General features: G+C 36.8%; 3 protein-coding genes across 4 annotated transcripts in view; 2 read left to right on the top strand and 1 right to left on the bottom strand.

Annotated features, from left to right (window-relative positions):
• The window catches only part of Ndf (Nucleosome-destabilizing factor), a 30,245-nt gene that overhangs the window by 9,174 nt on the left and 852 nt on the right, over positions 1–20,219 (bottom strand). For both annotated transcript variants that reach the window (XM_076763499.1, XM_076763500.1), the window contains 7 exons: positions 17,133–17,259; positions 16,999–17,035; positions 15,980–16,068; positions 15,774–15,900; positions 15,469–15,570; positions 15,154–15,345; positions 13,855–14,028 (listed from right to left, as the gene is read on the bottom strand). In XM_076763499.1, coding sequence (XP_076619614.1) covers positions 13,855–14,028; positions 15,154–15,345; positions 15,469–15,570; positions 15,774–15,900; positions 15,980–16,068; positions 16,999–17,035; positions 17,133–17,259 — 848 coding nt within the window. The remainder of the gene's footprint in view (positions 1–13,854; positions 14,029–15,153; positions 15,346–15,468; positions 15,571–15,773; positions 15,901–15,979; positions 16,069–16,998; positions 17,036–17,132; positions 17,260–20,219) is intronic.
• LOC143341458 (uncharacterized) lies at positions 448–13,262 on the top strand. Its single transcript, XM_076764479.1, has 6 exons — positions 448–1,102; positions 1,196–1,558; positions 1,639–1,742; positions 1,807–5,851; positions 6,037–6,319; positions 6,545–13,262. The coding sequence occupies exons 4-6, from the start codon at positions 4,056–4,058 to the stop codon at positions 7,199–7,201; spliced, it is 2,736 nt and encodes a 911-aa protein (XP_076620594.1). The 5' UTR covers positions 448–1,102; positions 1,196–1,558; positions 1,639–1,742; positions 1,807–4,055; the 3' UTR covers positions 7,202–13,262.
• On the top strand, positions 17,694–20,141 carry Ndfip (Nedd4 family interacting protein). The gene is made up of 6 exons (XM_076763506.1): positions 17,694–17,871; positions 18,303–18,452; positions 18,514–18,654; positions 18,750–18,873; positions 18,940–19,125; positions 19,220–20,141. Exons 1-6 carry the CDS (start codon positions 17,845–17,847, stop codon positions 19,321–19,323), a joined length of 732 nt encoding a protein of 243 aa, XP_076619621.1. The 5' UTR covers positions 17,694–17,844; the 3' UTR covers positions 19,324–20,141.

Genomic DNA, 20,219 nt, shown 5'->3' on the forward strand with positions numbered 1-20,219 from the left:
AGCTCTTCCGGACTTCGCTCGTGTCGCATAATCGTCATTTATTTTAAATGTAAAGCATCATTCGACTAGTCATTTACCAAACTAATTATTCACGTTGATAAAAAAGAGCGATAAGCATTCAGTGTTTTGCAACGCCGTTTATTTCAATTCGCCAGGCACAGCGAGGTGAAATTGGATGCCAAATAACAAGATGGTGGGGAATAAATATGTGCAAACTGTGGCTTATCAAACATATCTGTAAACGCAACCGAGGAATATCATAAACCGGTCGTTTCACGCGTTTATTATCCTTAATTTAAGCACGTACACAAGACTATCTGAAATACGATGTTATTGACAGTCGAATGCTTTTACAACGAAGTTTATTTACTTTAAACTTATCGTTGAAAACAGAACATATGGTAAGTATATCAAATTTATTCGAGTACGAGATTTTAAATATTTAACGTCGACTTTACGTGGCGTAAATTGTAAATTCAAGAATCTTTGATATTCGTAAACAAAAAGACATTCCATTGATACCGTCTCGCAAACATAAGATCGGTGCACGTTCGTTGAAAGTCAAAGCGAAGACCGTTCTCTAACAACTAAATTATAACACTATCTCTGTCCGTTCGTCTTTCTTTCTTGTTCACCTGATGCAGAAAATTGACTTCTATGGATTGCACGGTATTCAAAATTGAACGTTGGCTACAGCTGTCGAAGCTATCGCCAAGGTTAATTTAACAATTGTACAAGTGGACAATTTGAGCAAGTGATTTATAGGTGAACCGGTACTCCATTTTCATTAAGATAACGGAAATCACATTTTCTTTATCAATTCTAAACAAGATCAGTGTATACAATATAAGCCTTGCAATTAAATTTTTTTTAGCGAAGCTTACTCAATTAACTTGTTCGCGCCAGTTTAGTTAACGCAGTATTCATAATTCAAATAACGAGAATAATAGTGCAAGCTTTACTACAAATGGCAACATACAGGCTAGGAATGACCTCGTCCGAATGCAAGCTTGAAACTCGAAAAGAAATAGACTGAAGACATTCATAATTGACGTTTCATCGGGCTAGTGCATACTATCGAATTCAAATGAACATCGTGGAAGTATGTAAGACGTTACATAATCGTAGAAAAATTATTCGTACGATCTGTTACGGTATAAATATTTGTATTATAAATATTGCAATCTCTTCGTAGCTATGACAAATGACTATATATGTAGGTGAGACGTTTTCTCATTACACTGCTTTCATTTTTTATTTATGTGCTAATGACGACATCCATTACCAAGAAACTATCACTCCTCCTTGACGAAGGTAGTCAGCACGCAGACACGCTTTCAAACATTTTTTGTATTTGTGAAAATACTAATTATAGTATATACAATTGTGCTTCGATGCTAAGTAAAAACCGAGGCTGAGCTATTTTAGATCGATATGTAATGGTATGCGTAAGATCTGAGGCGAAATTAATGGTATCGACTGTACAGTATCAACCCACAAAACCCTATTGAAATATGCAAACGCGTAATGATACCACTAACGTACGAATTGATACACGGTAAGTTTAATATTTTTAAGTTTCTTGTAAAATTAATTCCGATGTATACTTCCCTAACTATGTACGAATGATTTATACAGACTGAATTTAGATCGATACATTATTAATACGAGTATGCGCATCAAACTCTTCGCCTAAATTGTAACAGTTTCCTCCGTGGAATGGTATTGATTCCAAATTTCCGGTAAATAACATTACGAATTGGGTGTTTCAAATTTAACTTTGCTATATAATTAATCTTCTTTCAGGATCGTTAGTCCAACTGTTACTATAGTGACAGAATTTATCACTATACATCGTCTTAAATACAGAAAATAATGTTTTGAAGAGAACCAAAAAGTAATTTGTGCCGACAATAAGAACAGAGCAAATTTTAATCAAGAAAAAGGAATGTTTAATCTCTTAATGTACCTGCAAAATTAGTCGAACTCTGTGCCTTTCCACGAAATCGACTTTATTCTCGAGCGATTAATTCCATTCGCAATTGATCGTGACGGAACAGAGAACCATATCGAGCTTGGTCAATTAAATGTGTTTCGATCTGAAGCCAAAAGTAAATAGCAAACAGTGCACAGTCGGAGACGTGCATACTGTTCTTTCTCTTTTTACGAAACAAGATTCGAAAGGTTTGTCCGTGCAACCGGTAGTAACACTGCTTACCAGAGCAGAAAGATGGTAGATAAAATTCGCCTAATTAATAAATACGAGGAGAAGCTAAACCTATAGCAGTTTCTTACCACGCGTGTGCATTAGCTCTCAAAAGAAATTCCCAGTATGCTGTTACTTAACATTTTCTATTTCGCGCGCCGAAGACGGTCGCTTCATTAGTCCAGAGAAACGAATGAAATGAATTTTTGAACGAATTACCAAAATGATCGAAACAACAGCTGAATAACGAAGAACTCGTAAAGTACATTTAGATGGTTTATCTACAGCCACGCATTCTCTATATTTACTAGTGTTTCTAAGGAAAACAACTAATATAAAAGAACAAAGATATAGTTATAATAGTTGTTTGTAGCGATATAAAAATGTACATTGAACAAAAAATGAAGATAAAATACGTGTGCTGCATACGTGAGTTGTATGTTATCGATTATGACAGAGTTTAATTGTTGTATTCCTCCGAGCGTCTAATACAACGCGACAAGCTTGAGATCGATCGCTCGACAAAAATTAGATACTTCGATACTTAATTGAAAGAGACCATTTCACGTGCTTAAACCTAATAAACGCGAGAGGAATCTGCAGCCGTGTAGCAACGTGCATGATACCGAGAATTAAGTGTGTGCGCGCACGCGCAGTCATATACCTGCAAAAAAACTAAGTGACAAGTAACGGAAGTACTAGACGACAAAGAGAGGACATCTTGGAGCAGTGAAATATCTTAGGTTGGCGAAGCGTTCTGCCGGTGGGCAACAATCAGGATAAAGGGCTGCATTTGATCGTTTATGGCTTTCTCTTTCTCTCCGACGGGGCGGTTTGCGTTGCAAAGTGCAGCGATGTCGGTTTTGCGTCGGCGCGGTTCCCGAACTGGCAACGTTGCCGGTTCTCCGTGACGAGGGCTACCACGAGGAGAAGCGAGAGTCGGTCGTGCTCAGATCTCACAGTTAGTTTTTGTCTTTGGTACGCGACGGACGACGCTAGTCGTGTCGCGATGCACGAGTGTGTCATGTGACACGCGGAATAAGAGTAACTCTGGTCGCTGTGACATACGATTGACAGGACCTAAGAAAGATAGAAGTAACACACAACGACGACAAAGAAAGGGATAGAAACAGAGTGTGCGTGTGTGTATGGATGCATGGGTAGAGCTCGTTTGTATATGATATCCATTCACATGCGTATCTGTGCGCGCGAGTGCCTGTGTACGTCGTCGTCGTCGTTGTGTTGTCATATCGGTGGCAAATTTTCCCTTCCCGTCCAATTTTCGGAACTCTGTATCAGTCGTTCCATTAGAACGCACACAATTATGTTACCGGCTCGACGCGGCAATAGCAGCAATACCACTGCCGCCATCAACAAATCCAGTAATCTCAGTACGTCCGTAAAATACTGGGCAGGATATTTTGCGAACGGTTAAAACACCATTGGGTTAACCCACCATTGTCCACGGCCAAACACGTTCAAGTGCTTCGCGGGCTTTGTCCATGATTCTCGCTTCGTGGTAGGTAGGTAACGCGTATACACACTCACACAGAGCAAATACAAAACAGAAAATGAGAGAGATACTATATATATAGAAACTTGCATTTTCGCGAGAGCACGTGGTACCAAAGGAATAGAAAGAGACGATCGGGAGATATACTTTTCCGTTAGAATACTCCTCTTGCGAGACGAAAGTGCGAATGATCGATGAAACGGTGTCCGGTATAGTGGCTCGATACGTGAAGAGTACGGAGACGGATCATCGATTTGGATCTCGCGAAGATCAGACATCAGGACATGGGAGTTCTTGGTTGTATGCGTGAAAATCGTCACGTTACAGGTCATAGGAATGAGGGAACGGGTTTTGGCGTGGAACTCGTGGTGGTGGTTAATCATTCTTCTCGTAGCGGTGCGAGTTGCGGATACGCAGGATCATCGGGAGGTTCCATCGTCAGGGTCTGCAAAGTTGTCGGATCTAGAATGTGCCACGGGTTGCGAGTGCGTGGACGATGGACAGAGTCTATTCTGCGAGGAACGAACTTTCCTCGGACTTGGCTTACCGAGACAGGTCACGAACGTTGTGTTGAGACACGTCGGAGCCGCTACTATACCAGTTGCAGCCCTCGAGGAGTCCGTTCATCTGAAGAGTCTCGCCTGGACGTCGAGCGGAATACAACGCGTCGAGTCGGGTGTGTTTCGCGCGACAACGTTCCTCGAGCATTTAAACTTAGGTGACAATAGGCTGGCGGAATTGCCGTCGGACGTCTTCCATCCGTTGCACCAACTTCAGTACCTGAATCTCACCGGCAACCGGCTGAGCATACTCCCACGAGTGTTGTTCCAAGGTTTGGATCGTCTCGAGGACATCGGTTTATCGCAAAATCGACTGTCGGTACTGCCCTATCAAGCGTTTGCCTCGTCCAAAGCACTGGCCCGCTTGGACCTGTCCCGTAATCTGTTGGTGTCCCTGCCGGATCACAGCTTCAGGCCCAACAGGCACCTCCAAAAGCTCGGATTGTCTGGCAATAGGCTCACTAAACTTCCATCTCGTTTGTTCTCCGGGCTGACTCAACTGAAGATCTTGGAGTTGGCGAACAACGAGATCGACATAATACCGCGCGGTCTCTTCGGCGATCTCGCGTCCCTGCAGCAGCTCGATATTTCCGGGAACCCAATTACCCATTTGTCCAGCGCCACGTTTCAGAGCTTGTCGAATTTACGGTTGCTCAACTTGAGGTTTCTACCGATCACGGTGCTTCCACAAGATATCTGGCGCCCGGTCAAGAACCTACGCGCTCTGTTGCTGTCCGGTGCGAAGCTGGAGATTCTTCGCAACGAGGACCTGAAAGGATTAGGGGAACTGGAAACACTGGAAATTAACCAAAGCCCGTTACGCGAGATCTCTCGACGCGCTCTCGATCACACGCCGGCCCTACGTAAGATCGATTTACGCGACAGCAATCTGACCTTCCTACCGGCAAACGTCGCGCAGCTGTCGTTTTTGAACGAGCTGCAGCTACAAGGGAACCCATGGGCATGCGACTGTCGCATGTTTTGGTTCGTCAAATGGGCCGAGAGCAAGGCGCACCTACGGACCGCTTTCCAAAGCGGGTTCAGGTGCGGCGACGAGATCGACGGGTCGGCCGATATCCTTCAAACTCTTCGTTACTTGAACTGCACCCCGCCGTTCTTGGCATACGCCACGCCCGTTCAACAGTATCTCTTGTTGAACTCTGTGCTCCTTGAGTGCGAGTTCAACGGCAATCCCACGCCATCCTTAACATGGGTCACGCCGACTCTCCAGGTACTGCACTGGAATCCTGATCCAGCTTTTCCCGACGCTTTTGTCGAACATCCTTCTGTACACGGATGGGAACAAAGTGTACCGTTCGTTGACGATGGTCGCGTACGAATCCTCGAGAATGGATCATTGTACATAACGACGATGCTCAGGCAGGATGTTGGACAATACAAGTGTTTCGCGGTGAACCCGATTTCCAATGCCACTACCTATATTAGTTTGCAGATGAATCCAATAACGTTACACAGAATCCAGATATTCAGCATCCTGGTAGGCGCGGCGAGCGCTACGATCTTTCTTCTCTTAACGTTATTCTTGCAACTGCTTCGTTATCTGTTGATGAAGTAAGTATTTCTAAAGTATTTCTGTTTATCGGATCTGTACAGCATTAAAACGAAGCGATCGTTTCGCGTGAAACCTTGTCGCGCTGATCGACTTCCGGCGAGGAATCGACTCGGTGGCACGCGTAACGTTAAATCGCTGCCCAAATGATGCAACGATTGAATCGTTTTGTTTCTTTCCGTCACAGGTGCGGCTGTTTGAACTGGTGTTCGTGCTGCAGACGCGTCGGTTCTACTCCCCGCGCCAAACAAATTTATCAAATGCTGGATAGCATTGAGCAATACAAGAGTCAACAACTGGAGAAGTTACGTGAAAATTACACCCAGCAAGTGCACAGGATAAAAGAGAATTGCGCTCAGCAAGTGGAATGGATTCGTGACAATTACGAAGGTCAAATGAGGCACATAAGGGATATAAGAGACTACGGAACGAGTCATCTGACAGCACTCAGAGATCAGTATTACGATCAGGTAATGAAATGGTACCGTACAAAAACTCCAATTAACGTAGAACAACCCAGTACTCTACGTGCTTGACTGTACAATGTGATTTAGTGTCGTAACGAGATAATTGTTCCGAACAAAATTGTTAGACGTTTCTACGAAGAACAAGAAAGTATTTATACAGTCAATGGCCTAACCCTTATCCGTAAACTACGAATATTTCACGATGATATTTTTCTGATTCCGAAACAGGTGAGAAAAGCACGGGACTACTCGACCGGCCAGCTAAATTGGGTACGAGAAAACTATGTCTTCCAGCGTAACAAGATAAGAAAGTTCAGCGCTCATCAGGTGTTGCGTCTACGCGAGAGCTACAAGTACCAACAGCAGACATTGAACAAAGTACTGGAGAATTTGCCGAGCTTCTATTTCGACAACTGTCGAAGCGGTTCTTGCGGCAAAAGCGACTCGATGGTATTCCATCCGAAAGAGGATGACTCTATCCGCGTGGACATGTACTTCAAGACAAAGATCACTGATCTGGCTAACGGTATGAGCTTCGAAGATCTGAACAGCGAATACTACACGCCAACGGAACTCTCGTCGACCAGTCCGCACGGTGCTGTAAACGTCCTGGAGGGAATTCATATAAACTACATCGAGGACAGTAGCCCACCGCCACGATTAGACCTAATGTCCAACGGAGCGATTCCCCACCAGATCATGCTGCACAGTATCGAGGAAGACGGCAGTTCGTCGTCGGTTTACAAAGATGCAGATCATACCAAGTCGGTCTTCAGAGGCTACAGTACCGATATCTTAGCCAAAGAGCCTACAGAGGCGGAAGTTCTCGGTCTCTTTGTACCTAGCACCAGTTTACCCGACCTACCGCACGAAACCAAACTCTAAACAACTCGGAACAAGTGTTTAAGGGTACTAACCTCTCTTTATAGGAGCAGGATTACAATTAAGACGAGAATGTACTGCCACTGACTGGATCATTATGTGAGAAAAATATACATAGAAGTGCCTCTACACCGGTAAGTGAGGATGTATTCGCGAAGATAAACGGTGGTACCTTTTTCTCGTGGGACTATTTCAAATGACATTGTTTTTTTTTTTTCTTTACGATTATTAAGAGAATATATACCTCTGAACATGACGAAACAAAATTGCCTATGAGTACCAAAGGGACAGGACACGCTTTTAAACCGATATCGATGAAGCAGTCGATCGAGGGTGCGTGGGTGTTGTTTTAGAAAAATTAGAAAAAAAAAAAAAAAAATTGCGGACAGCTTCCAAGGACTCTTCCGTGATCCGATCATCGACCTTGCAAACTGTCCGCTCTCGCACATCGTGCTTGTGTATCGTTATCTTCGTTATCATGTATCGTTGGCATCGACGATAACGATCGACGATCTCTAAACGAAAGCATTAGAAAGAATCGTGAAACGTCATGGTGTTACTGCCAAATTTGCCGTAAATTCAACTCCGGTAAAAAATAACTAGCCGAAAGGCAGAGAAAGAATGCCGACGCGGATATATTTAACGATTTCAGTAATAATTTCACCTGTTGGTCAATTTCACGGAAAGTGAACGATTTCGAAGGCATCGATCGACTCGCTTCTCTTTTTTGCTGTAAATAACTGTGAGTGTAACTGTAACAGTTAGTAGGCGTGTGATCATATTATTTAAACGAAAGACTGAACCGCGATCGGCAAACGCGTCGTTGACGATTATCCGATTAAACGATACTCGATGATAAAACCTATACGGTAACTTGTTGTTCCGTTTAGATTCCGCTCTTCTCTCTTTCTTTTAATCTTAAACACTTCGATAGATCAAAGTACTGACATCCGGTTAGACGTTACCTCTTACTTTTTTTCCCCCCCGACATCTGGATGTCTCGTCGCTATTTTAGCCTGTTTCCTAATCAGAAATATACAACTTGTTCGAACAATACAAGTATACAATTATTTTTAAAAAAGGCACAATTCTGCCGAGAAAAGGAAGAACGTACTTAACCATCTTAACACCGTCATACCCATATTCGCTCCAAACAACGGTCACTTGCAACATTTTATAAAGGAATTTTAAACATTTTTATCGCACGATACTATGCGCATTTTCTTATGATTACTCAACCGGTATAAAAGATTTTGCAATAGATTTTCACTGTTCTCCTTATATTTAGATACGAGCTCCGTCTGCCGCGTCTTCCTACATTAATTTCAAATTGATTTTTTAATTAGATTTTTCATCGTGCACGAAACGCTGTAATTAATATTTTATTTTTATTTTGTGCGTAACATTTTATAAAGAATTATCCTGCTCGAAAATTCTTACTACTTGTGACGTTAAAGGAAATTTAAAACGACTATCTAAAGGATTGAAAACTCAATCGATTAATATGACTGGCGGACAGACGTCAATTTACAGGCGTTAAACAGAAGAATATTCTAATCACGATAATCGCCATCGCGAAGGTACGATAATAAGAGTGCAATTTGCCATTGCACAGTTCAGACGGCCTAAATGGACTCTGGACGATTTCCTTTTTCCCTTATGTACTTTTACACCAGTGCCGATTACGCGTTAAAATCACGGAGTTGTGTAACTTCCAGAAAATTTAAATAATTCCAATTATAGAGGACAAAACCCGGAGAGAACTAAATTCTCGTCGAGACAACGTTTAAACAAGTTGTTTCTTAGATTAAATGCACGGTCAATGTGAAATTACGGATCTCGACTTGGCCACATTTCATAATATTTCGTTTGATAATAGCTGAACTCGTACAGATAATTTGTAAACTTTCGCCCGGCCAGAGAACAGTCTGTGGATTTTACATTATCTATTCCAATCTTACGGTGTTTTATCTCTGCGATTAAAGTAAAAAATAAGATGATAAAAATGCAATTGTAAAAACCATCGGACGCGTTTACCAATTACAAATAACTATTTTTTAATTGCAAATGATTATACTTTACTGTAATCGTATGTGACTACTTTGCATGTGAACACCATGATTGAACGAGATACAAAATATAATATAAACATTAACGAAAGGTATATAGTTATTTTCAAGTATAACCGGTTTAATTATATAGACACGATTAACATACTGCCGAAGATGCAAGGAAGTTGTTTATGCAAACGTTGTTTGATTTTATCATTAGTTACCAAGATTTGAAGGTTACTTTGATTATTTTTCTATCTTGATGGAATCATATATCTTCGTTAAATTTATCTTATAGTGCGTTACAGGATGAATTCCATGAACCGAATAACGTGAACCCCTCGCGAGATATTGTTACGAATAGATTTACCACAGTTTTCAGCGTAGAACAGTGATTCTCAATCGTGATATCGCAGCATATCAGAGATGAGCAAAATTGTATTAAAAAAAAAAAAAGATAACGAAAAACCAATATATAACGATCTGTTTACATGTTCGATGCAAAACGAATAACGGATAACAAGTTACTTATCTTCTGTTCGTTATTCGAAATTTGTATCTAGATAGAAATTATGTCCATCTCTGTAACATGCTGATCCACCGCGCTATAGATCGATCTCTGAAGCGGCAGATAAGAACCACTGTATTCCGCTGAAAGCAGAGATCATTTAGCACGTTGAATTCTCCTTAGAACGCATAATAAAATGGTGGAATATAAATATATATACTTCGATGATACTAATTCATATGAGATATTTAACTGATAAGGAAAAACATAACTGGAAATGCATTGTTGAATTTACACAATATATCTAACCATAGATTTTTGTATAATATGTAGTTCCATTATAAAAAATATAAACGATATTTCGCAATTAGCGATTGGAAATATATTCGATCGCGATATCAGATTTTTCCTTTCAGAACCAAACATTTTCTATATAAACAACTTTCTAATGTCTTCGATGAACTAAGAAGGAAAGAACAATTTTAATGTGTATATTTACGTTTCTCGATCCGCGAAACTTTGAATTTCATGTAATATATTGAAACGCGCGAGAGAGTTCCTGGGTTCCATCCTTTCCTCATATTTTCCTTTCGTTCCCCTCCATTCTCTGCTCTATCCCTTCTCGTAGCTCCTTCCCCCTCTCCCACGTTACACGATGTCGAACGGGCAAGAAAGCCAACTACTGCGAGTAGCTGCGCTGACGTTATTTTTGGAACGCTTCAACGCTTTCGAAGAGATAAAATTTTATCATCCCTTGAAAAACGGAGTCGACGAATCGCGGGAAAACTCGTGAGCCAGCCTCTCGATAAAAAAAAAAAAAGACCTGTCGTTGGATTCAATGGTACCATCGTAAACTCATTCAATCTCGTGTAACGTAACAACTGTTAGAAAAGTAGATGATGTATACACGATGATTGGCGGCAAATTGTAAATCTTAGCAACGGTTAGCGGAGTAGCGCTTCGCACGATCCGAACTATCGATTGTAATCCATTCTCGCGTATATACCTTGCGGTTATGCGATGCACGCGCGCCATTTTAATTGATATGGTACTCGATGTTGAAGCGAATACAAGTTTTACCCTTTCTCGAGACATTACGGCAACCGATACTTGGAAATTTAATTCACCATCGTGATATCTTTGGGCAATTTGTTGTCTAGAATAATACGATTAAAGATTCTATTCCATCCAATGCACATATAAACTTGAGACTAAGCTTTTCTAGTTCTTCGAGTCCAAAATCTATAGGTATAAAAGATGTATGGGCATCTGAAAACTTCGGGCCGGGCAATATCGGGTCCTTTTATCATGATCTCAAGAGTCTCTCGTCACATGAGATTACTTGGGTATACGAAACAAAGACCAACTCGAACGTTAAAGTATTTCGTGCTCCTTACGCTACTCAACTGTAGAGCTTATTTTAAATTTCAATGTAAGGAATATTACTGAAAGTGTAAAAATATAAAAATAAATACTTCGCAAAATAACTGGCCATCAAGTGGTGTGACTTCGAGAGTAGTATAATATGATAATAATTTTTTCTGAGCGGTGGTTGTAGAGGAAATACAAAAGTCATCTTTGCATGGCAAAACTCGATAGAGTAATGATTTTTGAAAATAAATACACATCTATCCTACGAAAATAAATCAGGGTTAGGGACATTATCTAAGTGTTTGTTTACGTCCGTGGCGATGAGACATACGCGCAACACTGTAGTTCAAAGATTACGATCCTCGTATTTTAAAACTCAGTTTTAGGATAGATGTATCCCGAGACTTTTATTTCCGAAATTTATTCCTCTGTTGAATTTTGCTAAAAAAACATTCAAACTTGGCTTTCTAGTTTTTTCAACGCTACCACAAAGTAAAAATTAAAGCTGCTATACTGTGTTCCTCTCGAAATTGTACAACTATTTCTAACAAATCACACTAATTTATAGTCTGTGAAAAAGTTTATCGAGACATTATGTGTACCCGAGAAATCCTATGTGATCAGAAACGTTCGGAACCCGACCCGACGTTATCCACAATTTTTGATATTTACGTTTCCGGACAAATTTATTTTTAATAAAATACTACTCTATTATGCGAACAATTTTCGACTGACGTTGCAGAAACGAAAGAAATCACTAACGCTCAATATTACCGATTTTAATTAACTCCTGTTCATCGACAAAAGAAAATTTATTATTAATCCGTAATTACTGTGCACAACATTTTTTTAACGTTTATACTACGCGAGGGTTCTGAGGATCCACTGGAAAAATATTTAAAAGAAAAAAAATATCCGCCTACAAGAAAATATATAAAATTCTAGCGCGTGCGCTTTGCTGACTTGAAATACCGGAAGTAAATATGCACTGTGTCCCTAGGAGTCTTGCGTAGTACTTATGGTTTAAGCGAGCAACGTAAAATTTTCGTCAACTTTCTCGTCATATATATTGTCGTGAAATTTCGCTTGTTATCTTCGAGTAATTATCTCGTTAAAAGCATGAAACCGTAATTCGTATAAATGTACGATATATCAATATATTCGACAAAACATCGATCGTAGATACCATCCAAAAGGAAATACAGAAAGAAGTATTTGTATGGAGACTTTTACGAGTTTGAAAGGTTCGCTAAAGCAACAGGATACGATAAAGGATGACTTAATTGCATGCTTTTAAAGATTAACCAAATAAGATCGTATTAGGCATCCGCTAAACCGTTCTTGTAAACATTTGTTCATCGATAATGCTGTACGAGGATGATGCGTTGTTCTAAATGGTTTTCAAAACTAATTATGGGGTTAAATGTTGCCGTTGAACAGTCATTGCTGCTCTTACGTATATAAATTAGATGGCAACAGACGTACTTTATCAGAAAATCACTCGTCAAAAGCAGGCTGTGGAGTAAATACCATGAACGCATTCCTGATGGAAGATATATACTGTGTTAGCGCAACGAAAGATAGTGCAAATCCGCGCGTGTGCACTATGTTTCGTTACATTAGATTGTTCGAATTGCATAATCATTTGCCGATACCCTGAAGTTCCTCTAACGAAAACACGACTTTCCGCGGTGTTTTGATTGCTTTCTTTTTAAAGTCTCGTAGGGACGAATACATGTTACAGACGCAAACAAAAATTTATAAAGCTACGTTTACTTTTGCAGAAATACTGTTAGTACTTTCAGAGAAAATTAAAATATTTTATTTAAATCACGGATTTTCTGGCTGCGAAGTACAAGATAAAATGTCCTGAAACTTCCAACGGGTACATATCTAGCTTTCCATCGCGTAAAATCGTCGATCTTAAAACTCGGGGCAGCGAGTTATAGAATTGTTTTACAATTCAAACACCTCTGTCCCTGTAGTACTTCTCACCCCTTATCCGACAAATGATTTATTGTTTTTTTTTTTCATTATCATCCTAACGTTTGTGTTAAATTATAATTTCAAACAGATTGTTTTAAAAACATGCTCAATTTACAGGATAATTAAATAAACGAGATTGTTTCTTGAATTATGTCTCTCTACCATGTTACTCCTTTCTCTTCCCGCGAATTTTTCCAAAGGTTTTTCAAAAAATGAGACTCCGCGATTTAACACGGAAAACGCGATTTACGGATCGATAGATGAATATCTGTCGCATCCGGAACGGCGCTTAAGGGTCGTTCTTTATAATTTGTTACGGTAGCTGAGTGTCGCCAAATTGAAATTTCGTTCATCGAAACCGGCTATCGAATAAATAAAACACAGCACTAGCGTACTTGCTGGCAGTGCAACAAGATGATAATGAATGTAGTTGTCACTTCATGTAAAAAAATCTTGCATAAACAGATATTACGTTTCTTTTTCATAACGAAGAAAACGAATAATTTCATTTAGATAACGTTTCTGTGCTTATTGAAATATTCAAAGAAAAGTTAATCGAAAAATATGCAACTTAATTTTTTTTAAAGAATAAATTAACCGTTTGCAAGATAGTGAATTTCGTATGAAATTTTTTTATAAATATTAATGAAAATCAACACTTTCTGCGATGCGTGACTTATGTTGCGTTCGTTTACCGCAATATCGTCGTATTATACTATAAACAAATAAAAGGTACATACCTTTTCTTCTGTCCGATTCCACACAATTACGCTATGCCCGCTGTTGATAAGGTTTTTTACGATGCCGCTACCCATGATACCCAAACCAAGGAACCCAAATTTCAAGGTTGACGGAAGGATGTTTTTCTCTTTAAGAGTTTGCGACAAAGTCTCCACGTCTAAAGGAGGTGTCACCTGCCATGCAAGGTAGTAAGGTATTAGCGATACAATTTCGGATAATTCTGTCTTAATTCAGAAATTTCGAACAAAGAAACAAACGGGAAAAGTGCCGCAGCAATATTGAAATAAAATAAAAATATGGCTGTGCGACTAACTTTTGCGCAAAATTTATGAGAATCCTACTAAGTTCTTAATCGACATACTGTGATACAAAAAATATAAATTCGAAAATTACTTGAAAAAGAATCCATGATTCTATGTATATATTACAGAATTAAACCAATTATTAGTGAGCACTTTGCTCCATATATTCTCGCGAAATATCTTTCAAAAGGCAAAAAAATCTCGTTAAAAAATACATTATAATTATGTAGTGGGATGTGTATGACAGATAATTCCTATTTATATACAGTATTAATTTCATTAAATACTGTAAAAAATGATAAGTTTATTGTATTGTCCATAAAAGATAAAAGAAAGGACCATTTGAACTACCTTAATATTTCATTACATAAGCACTGTTTAATGTCTATGTGGAAATTAATTGTTATAGGCATTTTAACAAAGTATTAAAAATTGATACTAATGGATAAATATTTTATAAGCGAATTAAATAAATTAAAGTCAAATATTTGGAATATAGACTGAAGGGTGGAAAATTTTACTGATATGCATTTGAATAATTTAAAGTAAAATTTGTTAATACACATGATATATAATTATATATTATTTAAAATTCACGATAAGTGGGTTAATGAATATTCTATGAATTTACTCTTTGATATAAAAGAGGCATACATGCTTTTCACAGTAAGCAATATTTAAAAATTTGCAATAAATAATATGAATTTTACGATTGTGGAAAGGAATCAAAGAAGGCATAATGTTGTTGGTGTTTATTTATTCACACAATTAGGTAAGCCCCAATAGGAATATACCACTTTTAAAGTCATAAATAGTGGTGTCTACTGAAACTAAATACTTAATCCAAAACCTTTGCTGCAAGCATGAAAAGCTCACAGCTTCAAAAAATATTTTTATCTAATATTTCAAATTGAGTAATTTTTATTTTACATTAAAAATGAAAAAATTAATATACTCGCTATTATTATTAAATAGTAATATTTAAAATGTACTTACGGGTCTAGCAATATTTGCAGGCCTATTAAGAAGCGTTGACCCTGATTTTCTGGGAGGAGTAGAATGATTTAGCGCAGGACTGATGCTGCCAACCCTATTACTGTTACTTGTACTTGATTCCCTACGTTGTTTCTTAGCAGGACGACGAGCATCACTTGCACTAGTATCCAATCTTTTAGTTTTTGGTGTTTCCTAAATCAACAATTCCATAATTACTTTATATTATATGTAAAATACATTTTAATATTATTATTATTTATTATATATAATGAAACATTAGGAATTTAAAATATTAATTTTTAGTATAAACCTAACCTTACGGGGCTTGGGTGTTTTCACCACAATCTTCTTCTCAGATAAACTTTCTTCTTTGAGTCTATCGAACAAGGAGTCTGGATCTAAGCCATCCTCAAAAACCTAAAGCACATAATATCATGGCATCCAAAGACTTGTTACAATTAATACTTTTATACAGGCCAAAAATTATTTTTCATATTTTACAGTATATTGTCACTATTAGAAACCACAACAGCCATCATCAACATTATATCATGAGTTATTTTATTTTTAACTAAACTCAACAATTTTATCTAAATTCAAACATATAAAGAATAACTTACCTCTCCATTAGCAATAAATTCCTCTATTGCTTCTACAGCATCTTTAAATGCACCGGATTTACTAGATTTTACAAGAGTATCTTTATATTCTAGATATGGCTTTATATTGGACTCCTCTATCCATGCGCTATAAGAAATATTCTTGTAAGTCTTGAAAGTGAATTCACAAAAAAATATGAGATGTAAGAAACATGCTTAAAACTTACTAATTATTTGTTCCAAAGAAGAAAATACATTGAACTGGCCCCTTCTTAGTATTAGTTGGTTTTTTTAACTCCTTTGAAGGATTAGACACCTTAAGATGCCAGGGGAAAATTAGTATATAATGCAAATGATAATTTACAATCTTTAAAAAAAATATGATTAATAATAACTCTCATATAATACTGTTATACTACATATTTCATAGTATATTAACAATTATTGCTATTATATTTATATAAAAAACTATATATATATGTCTAATTTGTGCAACATTTAATTTCAATATTTGATATTAAAACTATTTTATTTGAAATTTGCCATTATTTTCTTATTTTTAAAAAGAACAGATGTAATACACATAGATAACTGTTACAATATGTAAGTGTATAAGTAATTTTACACTGAAAAACAAAATAGAACCATTTGGTATTTTTCACTTTTGTATATAAATAAAGTACCATGTAAAAAACAACAACGTAGATAACGAATCATTTGGAACAAAAAGCTTATATTTGGGTTTTATATTCAAATCGTTCAGATTTATTTACACGATAAGAAAATCGTAGTTGCCGCGTGAATAATATTCAACGAATATATCGTTTATAAATGTTGAGATAACGAAAAAATTTTGCTATCCCTGTAAACTAGATTTAAAAACGTAAACACCTGTGCCTAAATATTTAGAAACCTATAATGTAAACATGAAAGTTTTAATCGCTTTCGGAACATCGTGGTTTAAGTTATGAAATCAGAAAACGAAATTTAGGTTATATTTTCGTAGCCTGCGCGCCAATTTGAATTCGAAGGTCGGGTGTGGCGGGAGATATGCAATACGGGCCAACAGTGGCGTCGACAGTTGTAGGAAACATTCGTTCGCGATATTAAAGTATGAACTTTGAGTACTCCGAAGCGACAGTGAACGCGTTCCCGCCAAATATGATGGCCGCGTTTGACTTCGTGGCGCGTACAGCCAAGCGAAGTATAGTTAACACAGAACCGTTAGTAGTTAACTCGAACTTACCCGGCCAGGCCAAGGCGAAAATCCCTTCATCTTCGCCCTGAAATCCATAAATATATCGATTAATAATCACTGTTATATTCATTTCACTACTTTTCTTACAAACATTCAGTGATTATCACGTTACGAGTACACACCATACTAGATCACCTAGTTTGAAAACCTCCGACATAATAAAACCCCCGTGCTGCTTTGACGATCGGCAAGCGACTGACTGACGAGTAGAGCGTCGTTTGTGCATGACGACGTGATCCAAATTACCCCCTCCAATGGTCGTGAATCAAACGAGCATCTATCTTTATTATCTATACTTTTGCATAGCGACATGATTCTTATAAATATATAGTTGCTTATTACTTGAAAAGACTATAATGTTTTTTAATTAAATTATAGTATCAATTTTTTATTAATTACTAATTTTACACTTCCGGTAGGAAGAAAAATTCCGGTTTGTTACACTCCCGTCCTATAACCTGATTTCCAATGGTAATTCGCATGTGACCAATCAGGTTCAGTTTCCGACTTTACTTTCCCTTTATATTAAATTTGAAATAAACAGTTTTAATATTTATTTAAAATGTAAGGGAACATAAATTTCAAGGAATTAAGAAACTTGTGTTACCAGCAAATAACGACAAATTTAAATTGCTTAGAGAAATACTGAAAATAATAAACGTGATGTTAGAAAAAAATCTATTGTCACGGCGGTACAGCCTAGCCAGCTGTCAGCCATCGATTGTAAGAACTTTTGTTGCCTTAGAAAGCAGCGTTACGTACAGAAACAGTATTTTTCATTTATTGCACGAAATTAGAATTATTTACACGCGCTTCGTATAGATTTCGTCAAGAATGGACAGTAATATTCATTACAATATGGTATGTTCTGTAAACGTTACGGATCATGATAAATATTGTTCATATGTGATGTTGCAAAGACAATACTAGTCAGTTAACAATCCATTGACAACAGCCAAATCCCAATATCTTTCGTTTAGTGAATAGATGTTACATGCACTAAATAATATCGCCATGTATTGGAATATAAATGGTACACGAACATTGCCACATAAAAGCCGATAAAAACGTTGTTCTCGCCGATTGACAATTGTTTTTTTTAATGCAATTTGATATTAAAAGCTATATAAAATATAAACAGTGTCATATTGTTTTAATCTCCTTAACAATGTAGTACCAGCAACACATGATTTCATTTTGCTACAGATATAAAAAGACATGATCTTTTCAAGTAATTGGTTACATTTGCTAATAACAAACCTTCAAAGTAAGCAATTATAATTAAATTTTAGCCTTCACATACAAACAGTGACTCAAATGGAGAACCAGTGCCCCAAAATGAAATACCTACATTAACTGTATCATTACCAATTATACAAAATGATATGATCAATCGCTCTGGGAACATTGCTACAGCCCAAACTTCAATTGATCATCGAATGGTATGATATAAATTTATTTCTGTATGTCTCAAAAAATTTTTTATTAACAAGATGATTATAGGCTGAAGGAGACGAAATACCACCTCCAAACGCAGATTTTTCAGCTCCTCCACCTTATGAAGTAGCTACAAAATTACCTAGTTATGAAGAAGTTCAACGTGAAAAAACTTTACAAGGGGAACATCATCCTGATATACGCACAGTAATTTTATACAATATTTATACAGTTTAATAACAGTATGTATACTTGCAGAAATTAGATGTATATTATATTGTTAAATATTATTGTTGTCATAGTTTTCCCAACTTGGAGCATTACAGCAACCTGTAGCAATTCTTGCTGTAGATACTGAAGCTGCAGAAGGAGACCCAGAAAGTGGTTTACTTGGTACTGATTTTATGTTCTTTACAGCATTTTTGGGTAAGTTATAACATTTTTTTATTTTTCTAATGACAGTCCTAAAGATATGTTTGTTATTTATTGCAGTTGCATTTTTATTTAATTGGATTGGATTTCTACTTCTGATGTGCTTTTGTCACACGATTGCATCGCGATATGGAGCATTATCTGGTTTTGGCTTATCATTGACAAAGTGGACATTGATCGTTAAACATTCCACTGACCTTGCATCGCGTGAAAATTCATGGCTATGGTGGTTGATAATGGGATTTGGTTTGTATTTTTTTATGTGTACTATAGTTAAAATTTAATTGTTTTTATCAAAACATTAAGAATGCCATAAGTAATGTTCTATATTTGATTTCAGGTGTTTTGATTTGTGCACGGGCAATTATTCAATATTTGAACATTAAACGTGGTTGGAGACTATTGCCCGGAAGTGCTCAAGAACGCTTACTTTTTTTTTATTAAGCCACTAAATCTACACTTTTATTTAACTTGGCTTTAGAACAAACAGCATTTCTATTTGGGGTTGTATTTGTATAATATATAATCCACACCCTTTGAAGACGTTACTTTATATTGGCTACATATTATTCTATTACTAGAGAATAAAGTTATTAAAATTATTGAGACTATTAGCCAAATTCGCTTATATGTGAGATAAATGAAACAAAGTAAAGAGAAAACATAAGATAGTATTTGCACATTCTTTTATGTGTTACTACACAGATAAAGTAAAATGTAAATTTTTATTGCTCAAATAGTATGAACAATGTGAAATATTGTTAATTTACGTGTTGTTCGTTTAAACACGAAGCTTCTTAACGTCTCACGTATGTATGTAAGTTTATTACGTATAAAATTGGTGTTACAAGTACAAAAATTTATTTTGAAAAAGGAAGCATATAATCACTGTTCTCAAACAGGTATCAAAGCGTAAGAGTTATAATAGTGATATTGTGTAATACACTCTAGTGTTAGATAAGCTTTTAGAATTTTGATTATACATGATCTGTGTACTGATAATCCGAATTGCTTGTTTGTATATTACTATAATTTATAGAGACAATTCTTATCGATTTAAAGATATAAGTTAATCTTATAAAATATATGTACAATGTGTATGTATATATGTATTTATATGTACACACACATATAAATGTATAAAAAAACAACAAAAAAATTATTGCAAAGCGATATACATTATATGTTATACTGTCAAAAACTTCATTGTTATACTTATTACAACAATATAAAAAATTAATGTGTCTTATGTTTTCTATTCATACATGCGTTAATATATTACTTCCTTCCACATTAATATAAATGTAATGTTAAATCTTTTAAACAGAATATATTGCAAA

Source organism: Colletes latitarsis, chromosome 4, assembly GCF_051014445.1.
Source record: "Colletes latitarsis isolate SP2378_abdomen chromosome 4, iyColLati1, whole genome shotgun sequence".
Taxonomy (NCBI): domain Eukaryota; kingdom Metazoa; phylum Arthropoda; class Insecta; order Hymenoptera; family Colletidae; genus Colletes; species Colletes latitarsis.

What these genes read in the sequence shown, in the direction of transcription:
- LOC143341458 (XM_076764479.1), top strand. Translation starts at nt 4,056, where the DNA reads ATGAGGGAACGGGTTTTGGCGTGGAACTCGTGGTGGTGGTTAATCATT. An exon ending in CTTCGTTATCTGTTGATGAA is followed by an intron (nt 5,852 to 6,036) that starts GTAAGTATTTCT and finishes TTTCCGTCACAG; the next exon opens with GTGCGGCTGTTTGAACTGGT. An exon ending in GAGATCAGTATTACGATCAG is followed by an intron (nt 6,320 to 6,544) that starts GTAATGAAATGG and finishes ATTCCGAAACAG; the next exon opens with GTGAGAAAAGCACGGGACTA.
- Ndfip (XM_076763506.1), top strand. Translation starts at nt 17,845, where the DNA reads ATGGACAGTAATATTCATTACAATATG. An exon ending in GTAATATTCATTACAATATG is followed by an intron (nt 17,872 to 18,302) that starts GTATGTTCTGTA and finishes ATTAAATTTTAG; the next exon opens with CCTTCACATACAAACAGTGA. An exon ending in ATCATCCTGATATACGCACA is followed by an intron (nt 18,655 to 18,749) that starts GTAATTTTATAC and finishes TTGTTGTCATAG; the next exon opens with TTTTCCCAACTTGGAGCATT.